The sequence below is a fragment of the Phragmites australis genome, chromosome 13 (genome assembly GCF_958298935.1).
Source record: "Phragmites australis chromosome 13, lpPhrAust1.1, whole genome shotgun sequence".
NCBI classification, from domain to species: domain Eukaryota; kingdom Viridiplantae; phylum Streptophyta; class Magnoliopsida; order Poales; family Poaceae; genus Phragmites; species Phragmites australis.
In genome coordinates this window covers 19,520,531-19,541,141 of record NC_084933.1, presented here as the reverse complement: position 1 = coordinate 19,541,141, position 20,611 = coordinate 19,520,531, and the positions used below count along the sequence as shown (strand labels likewise).

Genomic DNA, 20,611 nt, shown 5'->3' with positions numbered 1-20,611 from the left:
AAAGGAAGGGGAGGCGGTTGAAGACGCCGCACCAGCCATGTCCATACTCAAAGTCAACGTCTCCGTGGCCGTATTCGTGCAGGACGAAAGTCCGCCAAGGCCTGACGTTGCCTTTGCCCGGGTCTCTTCTCTGGCTGGCACTCTCCGGATGATCTGTGGGTACGGACGCGTTGAGACCAGGCAAGCACACAGGAATCGGCAATTGGGGAATCCACTGGCTGATGAGCTCTTCTTGGATGAAAATTTCGAGCTGTGCGAGTCTGGACGCGCAACCATCCTACTGCGATCCAGTGCCGAGGTAAACATCTGAATTCTGAGGAACAGATCGACTGGTGTGGACAGCATCACGCACACGACGGTACGGTAGCGCAGACAGGTGAAAAGGAGAGAAATTCCAGCGCGATATAGTCGCGCGTTCTGTCTGCATCTGACGGGCCGTCGCTGTTATTCCGTGGTACAACAAGGCTGAACCGAAAAGGTTTTTGCATCACTAGCTGCAAAACTGCTTGCGGGACAGACAACTATGGCCTCAGTGGTGACAGTGATTAAACGATCATTATAAGTTTCCCAACGGTACACTATGATGACATTTACAGGCCAACCAATGCACCCTCTGACGGTTACGGCTCCAGGACCTGGTCGCACGCCCGTTTACTTTGTCGCGCCATGGCAAGAGGAACCCTGCACCACGCCACAATGCATCCGATTCTACGCCGTCCACATCCATGCATCAGATGAAGTGAACTAGGAACGCCTTTCTTTACAGCAGGAACGTGAGAGGATTTTGTGTTCATGAAATGGCAGCAATAACGTGGTGGCGTCCCCGCCCCCTTCTCCCCTGGCAGCTGCCACTGAACAAACCGCATCAGAAAGCTTCCTTTCAATATTCCACTTTCTTGTTTGGTTTCTTCCCTTCTTTCCTCTTCCATGGTGTGATCAGCCGTGAAAAAGGCGCGACCCAACCAGCCATGCTCCCGCCGCGCGCCACCGTGCTGGCGCTGCTCCTGGCCCTGGCCGCCGGTGTGGCCCGTAGCGCCGATGACCTGGCCTCGGACGCAGTGGCGCTGCAGGCCTTCCTCGCGCCGTTCGGGTCGGCGACCGTGTCCTGGAACTCGTCCCAGCCGGCGTGCTCCTGGACGGGCATCGTCTGCACCGGCGGCCGCGTCACGGGGATCCACCTCCCGGGGGACGGCCTCCGGGGCACGTTCCCCGTTGGCGCGCTTGGCGGCCTCACCAAGCTCGCCGTGCTGTCGCTGCGGTTCAACGCGCTCTCCGGCCCGCTGCCTTCCGACCTGGCCTCCTGCGTCGAGCTCCGGATCATCAACCTGCAGTCGAACCTCCTCTCTGGCGAGCTCCCGGCGGAGGTTCTGGCGCTCCCGGCGTTGACGCAGCTCAACCTCGCGGAGAACCGCTTAACGGGGAGGATACCGCCGGCCATTGGCAAGAACGGGAAGCTGCAGCTGCTGTACTTGAACGGCAACCTCCTCACTGGAGAGCTGCCGAACGTCAACATGCCATCGCTTACCTCTTTGAACGTCTCGTTCAACAACCTCTCCGGCGAGATACCCAAGAGCTTCGGCGGCATGCCAGCGACGTCTTTCCTTGGCATGCCGTTGTGCGGCGAGCCCCTCCCTCCGTGCCAAGCACCAAATTCCCAACCACCGTCGCAGTCTCCCGCGCTCTCGCCTGAAGCAGCGGCCTCTGAGGAAACCCGAGGACGAGATCGGCGCCACCTTGCCGGCGGTGCCATAGCTGGCATTGTGATCGGCTGCGCCTTTGGCTTTTTACTCATCGCAGCCGTTGTCGTCGTCGCGTGTGGTGCCCTGCGGCACGAGCGAGGAACAACCTACCGCAGCCAGGACGCCGTCACGGCGGAGCTGGCTCTGCACAGCAAAGAGGCAATGGGCCCGAACTACACTCCACGGATCTCCGACATACGGCCGCCGCCGCCCCGTTCAGTGCCACCTGCCGTCGTCCCGGCCGCCATGGGGCGGAAGAAGCTCTTCTTCTTCGGGAGGGTGCCGCGGCCGTACGACCTCGAGGACCTGCTGCGCGCGTCCGCCGAGGTTCTTGGCAAGGGCACGTACGGAACCACATATAAGGCGGCGATCGAGTCCGGGCCAGTCATGGCGGTGAAGCGCCTCAAGGAGACCTCGTTGCCGGAGCGCGAGTTCCGGGACAAGGTCGCGGCGATTGGCGGAATTGACCACCCCAACGTCGTGCCCCTGCAGGCCTACTACTTCAGCAAGGACGAGAAGCTCACGGTGTACGAGTTCGTGACCATGGGCAGCCTCTCCTCGATGCTTCACGGTACACGATCGGTGTTCTTGTTAAGCTATCCTCTCTCTGTTTTCTTGTTCTATTTGAGTGAGATGTCCTGACAGAAAGTTGGTAATTGCAGGCAACCGTGGGACCGGCCGGTCGGCGATGAGCTGGGAATCGAGGAGGCGCGTCGCGCTAGCCTCGGCGCGCGGCCTCGAGTACATCCACGCCACGGGCTCCATGGTCACCCACGGCAACATCAAGTCCTCGAACATCCTCCTCAGCCGGTCGGTGGACGCGCGCGTGGCCGACCACGGCCTCGCGCACCTCGTCGGCCCCGCGGGAGCGCCGTCGACACGCGTCGCGGGATACCGCGCGCCCGAGGTCGTGGCGGACCCGCGCAGAGTCTCGCAGAAGGCCGACGTGTACAGCTTCGGCGTGCTGCTCCTGGAGCTGCTCACTGGGAAGGCGCCCACGAACGCCATGCTGCACGACGAGGGCGTGGACCTCCCGCGGTGGGCGCGCTCCGTGGTGAAGGAGGAGTGGACGTCCGAGGTATTCGACACGGAGCTGCTGAGGCACCCGGGCGCCGAGGAGGAGATGGTGGAGATGCTGCGGCTGGCGATGGACTGCACCGTGACGGACCCGGACCAGCGGCCGGCGATGCCGGAGATTGTGGCGCGCATCGAGGAGCTCGGCGGCACGGGGTCGGCGTCGACAGCGCGGTCGAGCCGGAACGCGTCCATGGACGAGGCCGACGACCGGCCGCTGAGGCCCACCGGGTCGATCCGTCAGAGTTGAGGTCCGGCCAGTCCACGTTCACGTCAGGCAGTGTAGTGATCATTCAGTAACTTATGGAAGGTTCTAAAAAAAGTGAGATCTTTTCCTTCTGTCTTCTTGCGTTACTACCGTGTGCTGTTATTCTTTGAAGTTTCATGAATCTCTTGATTCTTCTTGGCTCTGAATTCTTTCGATTAGCAGTGTGTGTGCTGATGTTGGTGAATTGGTGATAGGAGAAGCCTTGATGCAATGTGTAATTACTACTAGTACACGATTGATGTACAATGGAAAAGTAGGTTTGAAGTCCCGTGCGGTTTGATCATCTCAGCTGATTTCGTGTTTGGTCCTGTGCATCATGTCTTTTCACCAAACGACAACGCCAAGAAAACAGACTTCGTTTTGTGCTAGTACCACTGTTTTGCATTTGCCCAGTAACGTCAGAAGCTGAAAAGTGCCCCTTTGCACGCATGCTGCTCAGTGACAGCCTCACATGTAATCTTCGGGCGACTTGTTCATTAACGAGTGACCGAGTCGAACGATGACGCGTCTGTGGCAGACCACGGTATCGAAGCACCGTGATGCCACTCAGTTACTGCTCAACTTTTCTGCACTGCAAATACGGGGAGATTCCAGAGGAAGCAACACGAACATGTCTGTTTGCTGGCTGCACATAAGATTGTCTCCAGGATACGAACTGCTCCAACGACAACTCCACGCGCATCCTTGCTTCCTTTTCCTTCCTCAAACAAAATTATAAGAAGGGAAGAGCAGAGATGCTTGTGGAGCCTGCTTGTGGAGCTGGATTGATAGAGAGTAAGATCATGCTCGCCCTGTCATCTTAGTTGTCAGGCTTTTAAAAAGAAGGCCGATCGAGCCGAATCGAAACGAGCCCCTTCCCCACTACAAGTCCACAACAGCCAATGGGCGATTTCTAGCAATAATGGTCGTCGTTGCATTATTGGTTCCCTCCCGGTACAGCTCGATCGGCCACCAGACCGATCCAAGTAAAGTTGTAAACCCTTGCTTTCTTCAGAGCAACAAGGGCGCTTTCAGGTTTCAGCTGATCTGAGTCGTACAGGCTACAGTACTAGCAGAGTAGCAGAAGTGTGGTTACGAACTGGGGGACTCATGAACAGGACGCTTCAAAGGGACTGGTGTGCAGGGCAAGGCAGGCAAGCGTCGTGGGGACCCTTCGGAACGATGCAACGCCATGCGAGGCTGCACGGCCAGATCGATCGCTTTTCGTTGCGCCCGGGCCGGGCCCCGTCCGGCTGGGTTGGGACGGGTGGGTGGGCGCTGGATTGACGGACAGGTGGAGCCTGTCCAGCCTCAGCAGCTGCACTTGGCAACAACGCGCCGCGGCCCCTCCTTTTAATGTGACTCTGCAGTGCACTGTGCGCCGGTGCGCTGCACCTGCGCTCGTCCCGCGGCCTAGACGGCCGTCGAGCTCGCCCGCGCCTCCGACGGCCGGCCACCTCTGAGTAGCGCGTCGGTGTTTACTTTGCTCCCGGCACTACCGCGTCGGTGTTTACTTTGCTGCGTGGGTTGCAGACTGGCAGGCATGAACTGTTGCCACTATACTGACCTAAAAAAAAAAAGAACTGTTGCCACTAGCCCATGTACGAAACCACGGCCGCACGGGCGCCGTGCGTAAAAGGACGACGACAATTGCCACTATTTTTTTATACAACGAGATTGCCACTAGTTCATGCACGAAAACGAGTGGAATTTTTTATTTTTATATTTAAAAAAATAATTGCAAAATAGGCATTTGTTTGATTTTTTTTTTGTAAAAATAGATGAAGGGTGACATGTTTTGAAAAAATAAACTCGTATTCCAACGAGGGACAGATTAAAAATAAAATAAAAATACAACATTTCAATTCTCTTGAAATTCAAAATGCTATCAAATTAGTCATAATTTTTTTTGAAATAAAAGTATAGTGTACAGGATTCTATAATCTAGCTCTCCAAAAAAATTTAACTCAAACAATTACTTTTACAATAATAAATAAAAAATATAAATTTTACAGTGTGTATAATGAAATTTGTTTTTTATTTCTCATTGTACATATAATATTTTTGCTATTTTTTTAAAGCCAGATCATAGTATCCTCTACATTACCAATTTTTTAGGATTTTTATGTCTATTTTGATAGTGTTTTAAATTTTGAAAACAATAAACACTATATTTTTATTTTTTAACCGGTTGCATATTGGATGGGCGACAGCTGCTGCTCGCCCTTCCAATGTCGCACCTCAAAGAATGTCTATTTTGTAATTTTTTATTTTTAAAATATAAAAATAAAAAACTCAAAACTATTGTTGGGTCTTTGGCCCATTGGCGGAAACATGACAGAATGGCCCACACAGCAGCCCAAATAACGGCCCACTTCTGCGTCCGAGACCAACATCAGACAAGTCTCCTCTCAAAAAAAAAAAACATCAAACAAGTCTCGTGTCAATTTTCTTTCTTCTTTCCCAATCCACAAACCGGCGCCAGGACCCACCTGACATGGACCCAGACCGCCGATTCGCACCTTCTTACAGTATCTCGCAAGAAATGGACAGACCCAAGGCGCAATAAACCCCCCCAAAAAACACGCTCAGGAGTCAGGTCCACTCGCCCGCCGTCCCCAAACCGGTTACCCCCCACCACTCGCTAGGGTTTTGCCCCCGCGCCGCCGCCCTTCCAAAACCTCCCCCCACCCCAGAAAGGCTCCATGGCCGGCGGTCCCGCTGTGGTGTCGTTCATGACCAACATCGCGAAGGCGGCGGCGGGGCTCGGCGCCGCGGCCTCCATCCTCTCCGCGTCGCTCTACACCGTCGATGGCGGCGAGCGCGCCGTCATCTTCGACCGCTTCCGCGGGGTGCTCCCGGAGACAGTCACCGAGGGAACCCACTTCCTCGTGCCCTGGCTCCAGAAGCCCTACCTCTTCGACATCCGCACGCGGCCGCACAACTTCTCCTCCAACTCGGGGACCAAGGACCTGCAGATGGTCAACCTCACCCTCCGCCTCCTCTCCCGCCCCGACGTCGACCACCTCCCCACCATCTTCACATCCCTCGGCCTCGAGTACGACGACAAGGTGCTCCCCTCCATCGGCAACGAGGTGCTCAAGGCCGTCGTCGCCCAGTTCAATGCCGACCAGCTCCTCACCGATCGACCCCACGTCTCCGCGCTCGTCCGCGACGCGCTCATCCGCCGCGCGCGCGAGTTTAACATCATCCTCGACGACGTCGCCATCACCCACCTCTCCTACGGCATCGAGTTCTCGCTAGCTGTCGAGAAGAAGCAGGTCGCGCAGCAGGAGGCCGAGCGCTCCAAGTTCCTCGTCGCCAAGGCGGAGCAGGAGAGGCGCGCGGCAATTGTGCGCGCCGAGGGTGAGAGCGAGTCCGCGCGGCTCATCTCTGAGGCCACGGCAACAGCTGGGACTGGACTGATCGAGCTGAGGAGGATCGAGGCGGCCAAGGAGATTGCCGCTGAGCTGGCCCGCTCGCCGAATGTGGCATACGTTCCTTCTGGGGACAACGGCCGGATGCTGCTTGGTCTTAATGCTTCCGGGTTTGGCCGGTGATTCACCACTCTGTTTTACGCCTTTAGTTGCTCAAGTATTTGTCTGTTCGTGTTATGCACGACTAAAACGGTGGTATGGATACCAATGATATCTGCAACTTTTGCATTTGATTCCAAGATACTATTCTTGTTATTGTCTAATAGCATGTGTTTATTCATTACATGTGCCCTGTAGTGCAAGTATTTATTACTGGTTTAGGTGCATTTCTAGTATAACCTGAACGGCTGATGAATGATGATTGCCTCCTTTGTAGTTCCAGCCTTTTCGATTTTAGTGGCCCTGACGTTAATATTTCTAGTTTCAGCCCGTGTGCCCCAAGTATTCCGGTGTGGTGGGTTTAGTATCACTTTGGTAGTTTAAATAGGTTTGGGTCAGTTTATAAGCCTTTGTGTTCCAAATATAGCACCTCCGAGTTAACCCTTTTATACGAAGCGATGATGAAAGTGTAAGAGAGGTGCTATGCATATGCGGGTTCGCCTCATGTGGGGGCTAGGCGGTAAGCGGATTTTGGACGGCGGGGTGTTACATGTATGATATCTGTTTAGTCTTGGATTATATAGTTGTAACCTGTACTGGTAATGTTTGACCACGACTCCCAGATAATTCTGGCGATAGCATGTTGTGAGTGCTTATAGTCGTGACCAGCTCTTATGTTTGATAATGGAATTCATCTTCACTCCGGCTACTCTCTGGTCCCATTGCTACTTTTAAAAACTGTGCTTTGTGAGCGGTGGTGACCGGTATTGTGCTTCTCTAGTCTTGATTCATGGATAGTTTGTTTACTCTGGTTCTAGAATCCTTCGTTGCATTGCCCACAATGTTTTATGGCTTTCTGCTGATCTATATGTGCAGTATGTTTTGATTTCTTTGGCCCAATGCTGGTAAGATTGGTCATGCTAGAAGTGCCAAGGAATCGTTGGTTATTTGTTATGCGCCGTTGCTGGTAGGATTAATCTTTCTGAAAGTCTCAGATACCAGGCAACTTATTGCTCATTTATTCAAGGTGTTCTATGCCATTTGAGAATTGCTTCGGGACGAGCGAGGGATTCATGCGGTCATGCCAGTGATTTCAAGAAAATGGACTGTATCTTTTGTTTTCAGACGTTTGCTGGGATGATTTTGCTGCCTTTAAACACTGGTTGTGGGATTGCATTTTTTTTCTCTGGGAAGACTGGCATCTTCCATGAGTCTTCTTCAGATGCATTTCACAAGCTAGTGTGGATCCTACGCTGAATCTGAGTTCTGAATGACACCGTCAGTACCAGTATCCCGATTATAAGAGGTATTGTTAACATCCAAGTTGTCCAAAAGCCAGATTGTGGCAGTGCCTGTCAGGCTTTGTGTAGCACCATCGGACTGTTAAATCCAACTTTAGGTGTAATTTTCTGTGGCACAGTTGCTAGGTAGCTAGCACCGGGCTCTGATTCACGTCACCTGAGCCGCTGAGCGTGAGCAAGTGCAGTGTAATAGCACTAGGGGTGAAATCGGAATAGCTTATTTTGTATATTATCTCATATTTTATCTCCAGAGTCGGATATAAATAGTGCTGGCTAATTATTTTTTTATATTGTATCTTCTTTTATTTATTTTTTAAAGTCAGAGTTGGAGCGAATAGTACTATAAACTTTCAGTTAGTTGGATCTATAAACTTTCAGTTAGTTGGATATATAGAAAATTTTTATATCATTTACATCATCATATAATGTGCAATCAAAGTAAACATAAGGAGAGGAATCGCTAAGATGTGAAAAATAAGAAGATTCAGTATTATTTATGTACAATATTGCTAAGATGTGAAAAATAAGAAGATTCAGTATTATTTATGTATAATATTTTTTTATTCAAAGTTAGGCACAAATTATATTAAATATATGAATACTAGTCATTCTATATAACTTCTCTAGTCTTTAGACGGGCGGACGAAAAATATAAATCATGTTTCCACCCCTAAATAGCACCGGTGGGTCACACATAAATCAAAGGAGAAACCGCGATTTTCTCCGTGATCTGATGGAGATGTCCGAGTTTTGCATGTTACAACCTGCCGACCCGTGCTGTCGTGGAACGCGGCCGGGGGGAGTGGCCTGGCCCGTCTCGTCGGAACATGGGCAGTTCGGCCCATATCAACTGGTTCGTGCGTGCGATCCGCTGAATGTGCTGACTGCTGACCAAGGCGTGCCTGGCGTGGGGTCCTTCGATCCGCGGGAGACGCGGATTGCGCCGGGGGCCACCGGTGGCAGTGCGACCGTGAGAGACGGCAGCGGATGGTGGTCGCCTCGCCCCGTCGCCCGACAGTTTGCTAAACGCCCAGGGCAAATGAAACGGATAGTCCGGTGTGACCATGTGCCGCTGGACCCTCGTTAGCCATGGAGTCTACCTGCTCTAGGCGTCTCGTGTCATGCTGCAGCCGTAGCCACGCTACATGCCTGGCCAATGATTCATGGTTAACTCGCCTGCTGATCAGATTGTTTGGATGAAATGAAAGCTTTGCCTGATGCTCTGATTCGACGTTGTGGTGCAACAGTGCTGCTTCTGTGCTTTCTTGAACGGCAAATTGCATGCATCCTACCCAATCAAGGCAGCCAAAAAAAAAAGGTTTGCGAAAGGAACCCGAGGGGTTTGTCTCAAAAGCTGCTCCCACGAATTCGAGGAGCAGCAACCAAAACTCTCTCCGCAAGCTTCAAATCCAAACCCCAAAGAAAAACCCAACCGACTACCACTCCCCCTCCCACGGCAGCCACTCCACCATGCCCCCTTGCCACCGCCGCTGCTGAGTGAGGAGCAGCCGTCCACTCCTCCTCGAAGCGATCAAGCGTACCCCGCCCGCCCATGGACCCGGCCTCCGAGGAGCTCGAGCGCCGCAGCCGCTACCTCGTCTCGCTCGTCCGCCGCACCAAGCTCGCCGACCCGTCCCAGCCCGAGCCGGAGCCGGAGGTGGAGGTGGAGCCGAAGCTGAAGTCAGCGGAGCCCAGTGGCGGGGAGGGTAATGGAGGTAAAGCGGAGGCGGAGGCCAAGGAAAAAACAAAGGTGAAGGCGAAGGAGGAGAGGAAGGTGGTGGTGCGGGTGCGGGCGGCGGACATGCCTCTGCCGCTGCAGAGGCGCGCGGTCCGGATCGCCATGGAGGCCGTCGCTGCCATGCCTCGGCTCGAAAGCAAGCGCCTCGCGCTCGCGCTCAAGAAGGTATTGCCCGGTGAACAGGAAGTATTTTTTTTTCTGGAAAAAACTTGATCCTGTTACTCCTATTTACTTATGGATTCACGGTCAGCTAATCGAATTGCTCACTAGTTATCTCAAAGGCGATAACATGTTTAGTTCATCCAATGCTGTACACGGCCACAAATCAGAGAAAAATGCGTAACACAAACTTGCAATTAGTTCGAGTTGGAGTAAGATCTAGAGCTTGTTTCTGCTTTGTTGGTTGGATAGTGGGAGTCTTAGAAATAGCTTGAAATGGTCGTCCGTTGGGAGTGAACTTCGATGTAAATGCTACTTTGACCTTGTTGAAACGGCAGACAGAGATGATGCCAGATCAGATGGTTCAAATTGTTCATTTATGAGAGATGGTCCAGTACGCAGCTGAAAAAGAACTCTATTTATGAGAATGTAATGCTCAGAGGATGTGCAAGAGTAGTTAATAGTTTTGCTGCTATAGGTGGTTATTACTAGTTTCATTTTGCAACCATGTCTGGACTCGAACATGGATGGAAACTAAGCATGCTCTAGAAATTAATAGATTGGTACACCAATGAAGAGCTGCTGCCATGATGCTTCCATGATACACCAATGGGACTGGAAGAAGAAGAGGTGGATATAGGGAGAAAATCAAGAGATGTGGTCGATGGGTGCTGGCAGGCCGACATAGCTCCACTTGAGCCTTCAATGTTGCAGTCAATACGTTGTTGTTTCGTAGTAAGCCATATGATCAGACTGCTTAGATCACCTTGGATGAGAAGTGCACAATTCCACATGGTTGGGCGATGCTTGATCTCAGTATTGATTCCATGAACTGATGACTTCTTCCTTTCTCCATACCTGTTGTCACTGAAAGCAGGTCCATACCCATGTTTTGGCAGCTAATTTAGCATGAAAGAGATACAAGTGTGCACATTGGCGTTTCTGTTGATCCAGTCAAAATGGTGGTGCTAAACAAAGGTTGCCTTTAGAACTTTTGTTTGTTTTTCGTTTGGAGTAGCATCTTCTTCGGAGCACTGATGCTGAATTGGATATATTACCTTAATTGAAGTACTGGAAGTTACTGACACCCACCGTTGGTTTTCACTTGATTACTACTCCTAATTGTCTATGCTGGCCTGCCCTTACTCCTTACAGCACCATGTATTGGTGTAAGTTGGTTATGACTCATGAACTAACCGATAAAATTTGTTTTTGCCACAATACTGAACAAACAAGAACTTTAGACGTTACTTTTTTTTTTGGGTTTCCTTCCTCCCCCTTTTCCTGCTTAGTGTCTCTTAAGGGATTTTTAAATAACTTTCTTGAGAGATCAATTTGGTTCCTATGTTCTTATTTCTTGAATCTAGCCAATACACCTGATGTGCTTATAATCTATGCTTAGTGCCTGTGTCGTTTAATCTACTGACTGCTTTCTCTTTGCATATATTGCGTCATTTCAAGGGCAAACCTTTAACCTCTAGCATTCCAGCATTCTTTGATGTGATAATACAAGGGAAAACAGTTTTAATGCGTCGTTTCCCCATTTCAAACGTTCTCATGAGACTTCAGTTATATATTAAGGACATTATTTCTCATCTTTGTTTTTTGAGTCTCACTCTTTGCATCATCTGGTGACTAATCTATATTTTTGCTTTTAGGATTTTGATACAACATACGGGCCTGCGTGGCACTGCATTGTCGGCACAAGCTTTGGTTCCTATGTCACTCACTCGTTGGGAGGTTTCTTGTACTTCTCCGTTGACAAGGCCTACATTCTTCTCTTCAGAACCGCTGTCGATCCACTTGGCTATCTGCGATAAGATCTGGAATCTATTCACTCACACAAGTGTAGATGCAGTGCAATTTGTATAATTTTTAAGAGAAGCTGTATTAGATGCTCAGCGCGCGGTGCGTTTGAGTAGTAGAGCACTGCAGTGGTAAATGTTCATCACTCCTCTGCATACAGAACTGCAGAACAACCAAGCCTCTGTAACCCTTACAATTTACCACGCGAACGGTTGCTTTGTAAACTTTCTTGTACCGTGGAGTTACGACGAATGTAGCCTGACTCAAAGCTCGAGGTTTACCTCAGTTTCCAATAATGCTCTGTGATTAGCATATCGTTCGAGCTGGTGAAATTTTGGTGGAAGCTCAAGGCTCCGTTGGTCCTTTACATGATCCTTGAATCCTCTGGATCCAACGTGCGCCGGTACACTCCTGATTTCCTGATTGTCAAATGCTTCAGTTGTGTTCTGATTTGAGATTGTAATATACTGTCATTCCACTGCGTTACAGGGACGAAACTGAAACTGTGTAGTACAGAAGCAGGAGCAGAATGCTACCTAGGCTACCTAAGATGTATGCATGACTTTTTGTATGACTCGAAGTCGAGGCTGGTGCCGTCTCGGACTGCCATATGGCCCACACATCGGGATTCACCAGCGCGATACACGTGCGGCGGTGCACGCATGCATTCATAGCCACAAATCTTACAGCCGAACAGCAGAAACCACCCACCAAACAGCGCCGGGTCGCACGCACCCCTGCGGACGAGCTGCCTGCCGGGGCGTGGGAGCAGGTGGACGCGTGCCCTTTGGCGAACACCGGCGCGGGTCGTCGAGTCGGGCGGTGGTGCTGATGTCGGCGCCGGGCGCGCGGAGGCCGCAGCACCTGCCCCGCCCACCCGTGACGTTGAAGCCTGCCCCGCTCGTCACGTTGAAGTCGGCAGAGGCACCGCGTAGCGGGTGGCAGCACTCGGTCAGTGGTTCGTAGGTGTGGCGACCACGACCGCGGCTCGTTTAGGCACAGCAGACCGGTCGTAATAGGATTATAGGATTAAGAGGCTGTTTGTTTAAGTTTCTGTTTTTAAAAAGCTATGTTTTTAGTTTTTTAAAAAATTATTTTTAATTTTAAATATTAGATTTTACAATAATTTTTTAATTTTTTAACACACTACTCATCAGAAAAACTACTCACAGTTAATTTCTCAACTTTTAATTTATTTAGCTTCTATAAAAATCAGAAACCACCTTTCAGTAAACCCTTCTAACTTCTCACAGAAACAGGCTTGACACCTCGCGAGGAGCTTGAGCCATCTATCATTTGACTGAGAATACGCTGTTCTCACACAACTTCCAACTTACATACATTGAAGTAGAAACCAACGAGGTGGCCGCAGGCTGGACACGCAAGCCAACATTGCGCTGCAAGCGTAATTCGAAAAGGGATTAGCGCGTATATGTCTACTCACATTACTTGTATCTTGCGCACACCTACCATTAGCACAGTCAGGACGAACCAATTCGAGCACCCAACCACCGACGTAGAGAGAAGGAAAAGAAAAACTGAAGCAGAGACCAGCCATTGACGCAGAACCACTCACAATAAACAGCAATAAAAAGGCAAAGGCAATGCCAAATACAAAGCGACACCAACAGTTTGAGGGGCTCCCCCCACCCACCAGACCCGACTCCAAGTCCCCACAAGCTACCAGTGGGGAGCCCCAAATTTCCCGACAATAATCATACCACGGCTAACAACGTCGTACCGAAGAAACCAGGTCCAGATCACATTGCTTAGTGCCCTTAGACAATAGCAAACACTAGCTACTAGTTTCTAGGGCACGTAAAACCGGCTTTACTGCCCCTCACCGGAGTCGCGCTTGGGAGCCTCCCTGATCTCTTCGGCGGTGTCCTCCTGAAGACAAAGCATGCAATTGTTAAGGAATCGGGATGGTTTAGGATGAAGTAAATAGTGCGAGCAGAACTTTATGTTTGGGAAATGGACGATTACCGAGATGTCGGAAGTCCAGAGGGTCAAGTTGTCACGAAGGAGCTGCATGATCAAAGTGCTGTCCTTGTAGGACTCTTCGCTCAGGGTGTCCAGCTCCGAGATGGCCTCATCAAAAGCCTGCCAATTGCAAAGGAGGGACATCAGCATGATGTCGTGTGACAAAAGTCTCAATAAAGAAACCAACTCTAAATGATGGAAAAAAAATATTCTTTTAATTGTAGACTACTCCAGAATCAGACAGGATAATATAATTTAAGTGCATGGCTAAGCTATGATATTTGAGGACAAGTGCATTGAAATTTAGTAACACTAAAAAGCCTCACACAGTTTACTGTCAGAAACAAATTTGACCAAGTATATGACCCATAAAAAAGCTGAATTACTGCTGCCTTGCACAATGGAGAAGAAACAATCAAACACCTGTGATTTTTTATGAGCTACTGAGGGTAATGATTAAACTAAGAACCAGCAATGGGACTTACTGCAGAACATAATTTAATATTTTATTCTCCTAAAGTCACTTTGACACTGATGTAAAAGAATATGAATAGCAGCTCAAGGACAGACTGAAATTCATGACAGGTACACCAATATGATCCTTTTTCTCGTGGGCACACTCAGCACAATAGTTGACTACGACACTAAAAAACGTTGTCTCCCAACATACTGATTCCATGAACTTCCACAGTTCGATAAGTCAATGACAGAATAGTATGAAACCTAAATGTTAGGTTTCCTGTCCATATCACAAAGAGTGCAAGAAAAAAGCAACACAAAAATGTCCCCAAAGCAAAGGAATGAGCTGCATTGAGTCTAGAGATGCAGAACATGAGAAAAAAGGTAATACAGTTCAAATGGTCCTCTGCTGTGATAATCTTGTGATACATAGTAACTAATATACTGTAATATATCATTTTCTCCCTTCTGCTAAATTAAAAATGTTACTTAAATGTTCTCATAATAGCATAAGATATAAAACGCTAACAAAAGGAATACATAATATATATCGCATGTTATGGACAATTCCACCCGCAGACTCATCATATAATCACCACATTGACATCATCAAAAACAGATCAGCAATTCCCTACACAAGCATTGCACATCCACAGAGATAATACTTCAACAGAACATCTATTGATGCAGAAAGACTAACCTGCTTTGCAAGACTGCAGGCGCGATCAGGTGAGTTAAGAATCTCATAGTAGAACACCGAGAAGTTAAGTGCCAGCCCAAGCCGAATCGGGTGAGTTGGAGCCAGCTCAGCCAAAGCAATATCCTGATTGCACCACAAGCCATTTTTTCAGTAATAAAGTAAATGTAATAAAATGTGCAGTGAAAAAAATTAATGCAAGAATGACGCTTAACCAACAAAATTTGAAAGTGCAATCAAGAAATGATATAAAAAGTTGTTGACCTGGGCAGCCTTGTATGCCACCATGGTGTTCTCAGCAGCATCCTTTCTCTCAGCCCCAGTCTTGAACTCGGCAAGGTATCTAATTAACACAAATGTTTTGGTCAAATGAAAACCACGATCCTATAACAAATGCAAAAGTCATACTTCATTATTACCTGTAGTAATCACCCTTCATCTTGAGGTAGAATACCTTGGACTCAGGGGCGGTGGAGGAGGGCACAAGATGGGATTCGAGCAGCTTGAGGATGCCATCACAGATCTTGGTGAGCTCAGTTTCGATCTTGCCACGGTAGTCCTTGATGAGTGTTACGCGGTCCTCATTGCCTCGGCCCTCCTCCTTCTGCTCGATGGAGGAGATGATGCGCCATGAGGCACGGCGGGCTCCAATTACATTCTTGTATGCAACAGACAGAAGGTTGCGCTCCTCCACGGTGAGCTCTTCCGAGTCTACCGTCTTGGCCACCTTCTCCATGAACTCAACCATCTCCTCGTACCTCTCAGCCTGCTCGGCGAGCTTGGCCATGTACACGTTCTCCTCACGGGAAAGCTCCGCTGACGCCATCTTACAGTTCAGTTTCTAAAACTTGCAGGATGCCAAATCTGCAAGATTACGAGTAGCAGTGAGCTAAACTCTTCCTCTCAAGATCAACGTACATGAATATACAAAACAACGCTTGATTAATCTGTGACAAGCATAGTTGCTCAAATTCAGACGGAGGGTTTCCAGAAAGGACAAAAGGAAACAGTGAGTCGATACAACCCGTACCAGAAAGGCTCAAACGCTGAATTTGAATTACTATTACCGTATAGTACAATTCCAAGCACAAAACAAGATAATTCTATAGTCAGATAACAGTGATTCAATGATAGAACTACAAATTAATCACATACTTCCGCCTATTTACATCCCCCACCTAAACCCAGATGCTAGATAAACCTCAAAGCTTGTCCGTGCTCGATGTGCCTGAACTTACAACACCTCCTCTAACCCTGCAAGGTGCCAGATCTGAACAAGTACGATAGATCAACACGAAAAAGCTAAAGAAGCCCTGCAAACTTCCGACAGCAAAACCTGGGGCTTAACAGACACCAGAATCAAGTGGTTCAACCAAAACAAAGGCGTTGACAGATCCGTACGCCTACCATATCAAATCAATCGATCACGGATCACGCCCATAGTATCGTCCCACCTACTCGATTCAAACGGGACTGAAGTAGTACCGGTAAAACAGCCCGCAAATCCGTGCGGAAACGAGAGGTTTAGGTATGAATCTAACGAAAAAATTGAGCAAGACGCCACAGAAGACAGAACGGGGGGTCAAAGCACAACGATCGAATTAGACAAGAAACATAAGGGGAGGAGGAGAGCGATACCTCTGCGTGCGTCTCCTCGCGCTCCGGCGTTCGAATTGGGGTGCGTGGGGCGAGGAGCCGGAGCCCGGGGGCTACAAAAAGGGCTGCCTCCGAGTCACCGCGGTCCAATAGAGACGCGGCGCGTGTCCCGCCACCGTGGCGGTCCGCAGGCATGTGGTCATCCGGCCCCACCGCGCAGTCGGAGCCATCAAGGCCGTCACGATATGGGGGAGCGGACAGCCTGGTCCACATGTCAGCGTGGCCCACACGCGTCGTGCGCGGGCCTGCCGGCGCGCCGTGGTGGGCCCGGCGCGCGGTGTGGTGATAAGCTCGGGCCTCTCGGACCCACGCAGCGACAGCCTGGACGCGCTGGACAGGGGCGGCGCGGGGGAAATGGAAAAGGGTTCTCCTCGCACGAGCCGCAAGGCTGCTCGCGCGGCTGGTCAGTGGGCCCGCAGGGTCCTGCCCACGTGACGTCCCCGCCGTGGGCGGGTTGCGGGTAAGGATTGGCGTGCGGACGGACTTGGACGGTGTCGACAGGCGGCGGCGGGGGGGGGGGGGGGGGGCGGGGCGGGGCGAGCGAGAACCGAGAGGCGTGGCCGCGTGGCGCTGAGGAGGCCGCGGGGCCCGCGAGAGTCACGCGAGGCGTGCGTTTGGCGCAGGGCCTCAGGCGGCGTCGCGGCCACGACGGCTGCGAGCGGGTTGGGCAGCGCGACGACCATCGACCAGCCGCGGAGCCGCCCATCTGCGCAGCCCAGTGGCGGCCGCTGACGTTTCCATATGCCGTTTTGGTGGAAATTGCCTCGGTTTTATGTGGGCGTGCGCCGGGCGTCACGCTGGTTTGGTGACTATTGAACAAATACGGTTACCAGGTGTAATCTATCTATCTTTAAAAAAACAATAGTAACAAAGATATAATACAGAAAAAAGACTATCTATTATTTATTTATCTATATTTAAAAAAGTGGTTCTGCTATATATATATATATATATAGTGTAAAAAAAATCTAAGAGATAGAATTAAATCTTTCAAAAGATCGAATGGACCCATATTCAGTTGTAAAACTTCATATTTTCTAAAACTTCCCCTCGAACACTTCCCGCAATCTCATCAAAACTCTCTAAAAATCCGGTTAAAAAATTGGAAGAAAGAGTACATAGCTCACGATATGATCATACGAATTGTCTCGTTAAAAATCTTAACATGAGAAACTTTAGAAAAACTCATTTAAGTGAAAAGAGTACAATTCACCCAAATACTTCATATAATCTTAATGATTCATTTTTGGCACTTAATCTTCTTGACTAAGATTTAATTCTTTATATCGGTATTATATGAAAATTCTCCAAATGTGCAACTCTCTAAGCCTCATTATCCCAATGCCACGAATACATCTTTTAAAACGAGATGCAGGGAGAGACTTAGTGAATAAATCTATAAGATTTTCACATGATTGGATATGCATTTCCTATATTTCATTCATTTTATACAATTCATGAGCATAAAGAACTTAGGGGTGATATGCTTTTCACATATCCGATTGCACTTGTGCAACACATGTAACATTATCTTTATGGATAATGGTGGAGGTGTTAGTGGTGTTCAAACTATATGACTGCCGGATATAATTGATCACTCTTCTAATCTATGTGTATTCCTGTGTTGCTTCATATAAAGCTATTATTTTCGAGTGGTTCGTCAAAGTAGATACAAGACTTTATTTTGACGATTTCTAGGAAATTACAATTTCACCACATAGAAAAATATAGTCAGTATGTGATTTCATTGTATGCGGGTCTAATTGATACCCAGCATCTGCGTATCTAACCAAACTTAGGTCTTGATTCTTTCCATAGAACAGACCCATATCTTTGCTATTTTGCAAGTAATGTAGAATATCAATCACGTCATTCCAATGCCTTCTAGTGGGCTTTGCACTGTATTGAGAATTCTGGTCTCAATACTTCCTCCCCTCTTCTCTAGGTCTATAGGGATCTTGATCTTCTTGCAATGACCTTCCGACCATGGGGGTTTTAGCGGGAAATGATTTTTCAAAACCAAACCGCTTTAACACCTTCTGAGTGTAGTTTGACCGACGTACTAAAATTCCATCTGTCACATGATCTAGCTACAGGACTAGATTTTTTTTATTTCAAATTCATACTTTAAGTACAAGCTTGTTTATTCTATTTCTTGTTCTGTACCGATGATATTCATATCATCTACATATGCAAAAATCCATTATGGGATCTGACTATTTCAAACCATGTAACGACTTCTTCAATTGTACGCTATAAATGTGTCTATTTATTCTACCCTGATTCGGTAATGGTATTCCTTCATGTACCTTCATATAAATGTCCGAATCTAGGCTCTAATAAAGATATACGGTCACTACATCAATCAATTTTATTTTTAACTCCAGGTTAACTACCATTGAGATTAAATATCTAAAGGTAATACCACCCATCACCGGGGAATAGATTTCTTCATAATCAACGTCTGGTCGTTGAGTGAAACCTTGTGCCACTAGTCATGCTTTGTACCTCACAATTTTATTCCTTTCATTCCTCTTACAAACAAAAATCCACTTTTATCCTACTGATTTGATGTGGGGAGATATGCGACATACTGTCCCAAAACCTCTCTTTTGTTTAGAGGCAACAGTTCAACTGTTATTGTCTTCTGCCAGTCTTCGCAATCTGAACTCATTCTACATTCAACGAGCGATGCATGCTCATAGTCATGATCTATAACTGTAGTAATTCTATTTGCGAAGTGTATATCAACCATTGTGGTTGCTCTGTTCTAGGATTTTCATGAATTCATATAGTTCATTGCTATTTCATCATAGGTTGCACTTTTATGTGCTTCTTCACCTTGGTCTTAGGCCCCATTTGGTAGCACTCTGCGGAGTGATTCCCCACGGGAATCAGCTCCCGCGCGGGAATTAGCTCCCGCGCGGGAATCAGCTCCCGCGCTACCAAACGCTCTGCCTGGGAGTCGATTCCACGCGAGAATCACTTCACGATTTGTATTGCGAGGTGGGAGCTGGAAAATCTAGCTTCCACCTGATTCCCAACTGATTCTCCTCGATTTCAACATAATATTCTCTCAGGAATCACTTCCACCACTAGCATACCAAACGATTTTACAAATAGAATCACTTCCACCCTACTTCCACCACAGAATCACTCTCACCACAGAATCAGAGCTCTACCAAACGGCCCCTTAATAATTTCTTTCAGGTGCACTTCCGGGTTGTTCTTTATTATTTCTTACGGTTGGAGTAAGGTCCTTTAGTTTACCAGCGTCAATTTCTATTTCAACGCACGCATTTTTGTTGGTTTCTTCTTGTGTGGAAAGATTCAAATCTAGTATGCCTACTTCCTGTGGTTCTATATCATCGTTAGGTCTTAACTGGCCCCCCTTCTTTTTTTCTTTGGGTCACTCTTATGATCGATTATGATAAGCTCTTATTTCCCACTTTCGTCAAATGTCTCTAGCTATTGGGACTTGAGAAATCAAATTTCTTATCCTTTTATTGTTTTTTGAGCTCCTACAAAAAGATGAGGGGTACCTTCCTTTGGTACTTCCACCCTCTTTAGTGCATTGCGTGCAGGCACATACGACTTAGTCACACTCTTCAAATAACAAAAATAATCGGGCAGATAATTTGCTAATTTCTGCAAATCAATGATTTTATGTACTTCATTATTTGCTTCCCTAGTGTGAGGATCATGTGCTGCAATTCTTTCAGTCTGCCATATAATTTTCTGATATTTTTCATCCAAGGGTATATTTCCTCGTCTAATAATGGAAAATTATTTTCAAAAAAAATGTAGTCAGCAAAGCGGACCGTATGCAGATTTCTAGTTGTTGATTCTAAATATCGGATTATAGATGCAGTCTCATAACCGACATATATTCTATCTTTCCGTAAAGGTCCCATAGCGGTTCGTTATGACGGCGTTATTGGCACATAAACCATACATCCAAATTTGCATAAATAGGAAATCTTTGGAATTACCCTTTGCACTAGTTGCATAGGTAAATGAATATTGTATGAGGATGGTCCATAATTAATGAGGGCTGGCGCGTGTAAGACTGTTTGTCCCCAATATGTAGTAGGCAAATTACAGTGCTGCAACAACAATCTAGCAATGAACTTTATTCTCTTTATCAGTGCTTCGGCTAGTCCATTCTGAGTGTGGACATGCGGTACAAAATGTTCAACTGTAATTCTCATACCAA

At 48.2% G+C, this 20,611-nt stretch overlaps 4 protein-coding genes across 4 annotated transcripts; 3 read left to right on the top strand and 1 right to left on the bottom strand.

The window, feature by feature from the left end:
• Positions 1-827: 827 nt before the first annotated feature.
• On the top strand, positions 828-3,349 carry LOC133889813 (probable inactive receptor kinase RLK902). Its single transcript, XM_062330289.1, has 2 exons — positions 828-2,310; positions 2,402-3,349. Exons 1-2 carry the CDS (start codon positions 969-971, stop codon positions 3,061-3,063), a joined length of 2,004 nt encoding a protein of 667 aa, XP_062186273.1. The 5' UTR covers positions 828-968; the 3' UTR covers positions 3,064-3,349.
• Positions 3,350-5,630: 2,281 nt separating this feature from the next.
• Positions 5,631-6,738, top strand: LOC133889334 (prohibitin-3, mitochondrial-like). Its single transcript, XM_062329851.1, has one exon. The coding sequence runs from the start codon at positions 5,766-5,768 to the stop codon at positions 6,618-6,620; it is 855 nt and encodes a 284-aa protein (XP_062185835.1). The 5' UTR covers positions 5,631-5,765; the 3' UTR covers positions 6,621-6,738.
• A 2,263-nt stretch (positions 6,739-9,001) lies between these two features.
• LOC133887761 (uncharacterized) lies at positions 9,002-11,880 on the top strand. The gene is made up of 2 exons (XM_062327736.1): positions 9,002-9,800; positions 11,453-11,880. Exons 1-2 carry the CDS (start codon positions 9,450-9,452, stop codon positions 11,612-11,614), a joined length of 513 nt encoding a protein of 170 aa, XP_062183720.1. The 5' UTR covers positions 9,002-9,449; the 3' UTR covers positions 11,615-11,880.
• A 1,277-nt stretch (positions 11,881-13,157) lies between these two features.
• On the bottom strand, positions 13,158-16,534 carry LOC133887760 (14-3-3-like protein GF14-6). Its single transcript, XM_062327735.1, has 6 exons — positions 16,378-16,534; positions 15,159-15,603; positions 15,004-15,082; positions 14,743-14,865; positions 13,587-13,703; positions 13,158-13,490 (listed from the first exon to the last, which is right to left on the bottom strand). The coding sequence occupies exons 2-6, from the start codon at positions 15,563-15,565 to the stop codon at positions 13,431-13,433; spliced, it is 786 nt and encodes a 261-aa protein (XP_062183719.1). The 5' UTR covers positions 15,566-15,603; positions 16,378-16,534; the 3' UTR covers positions 13,158-13,430.
• Between the last annotated feature and the right edge of the window lie 4,077 nt (positions 16,535-20,611).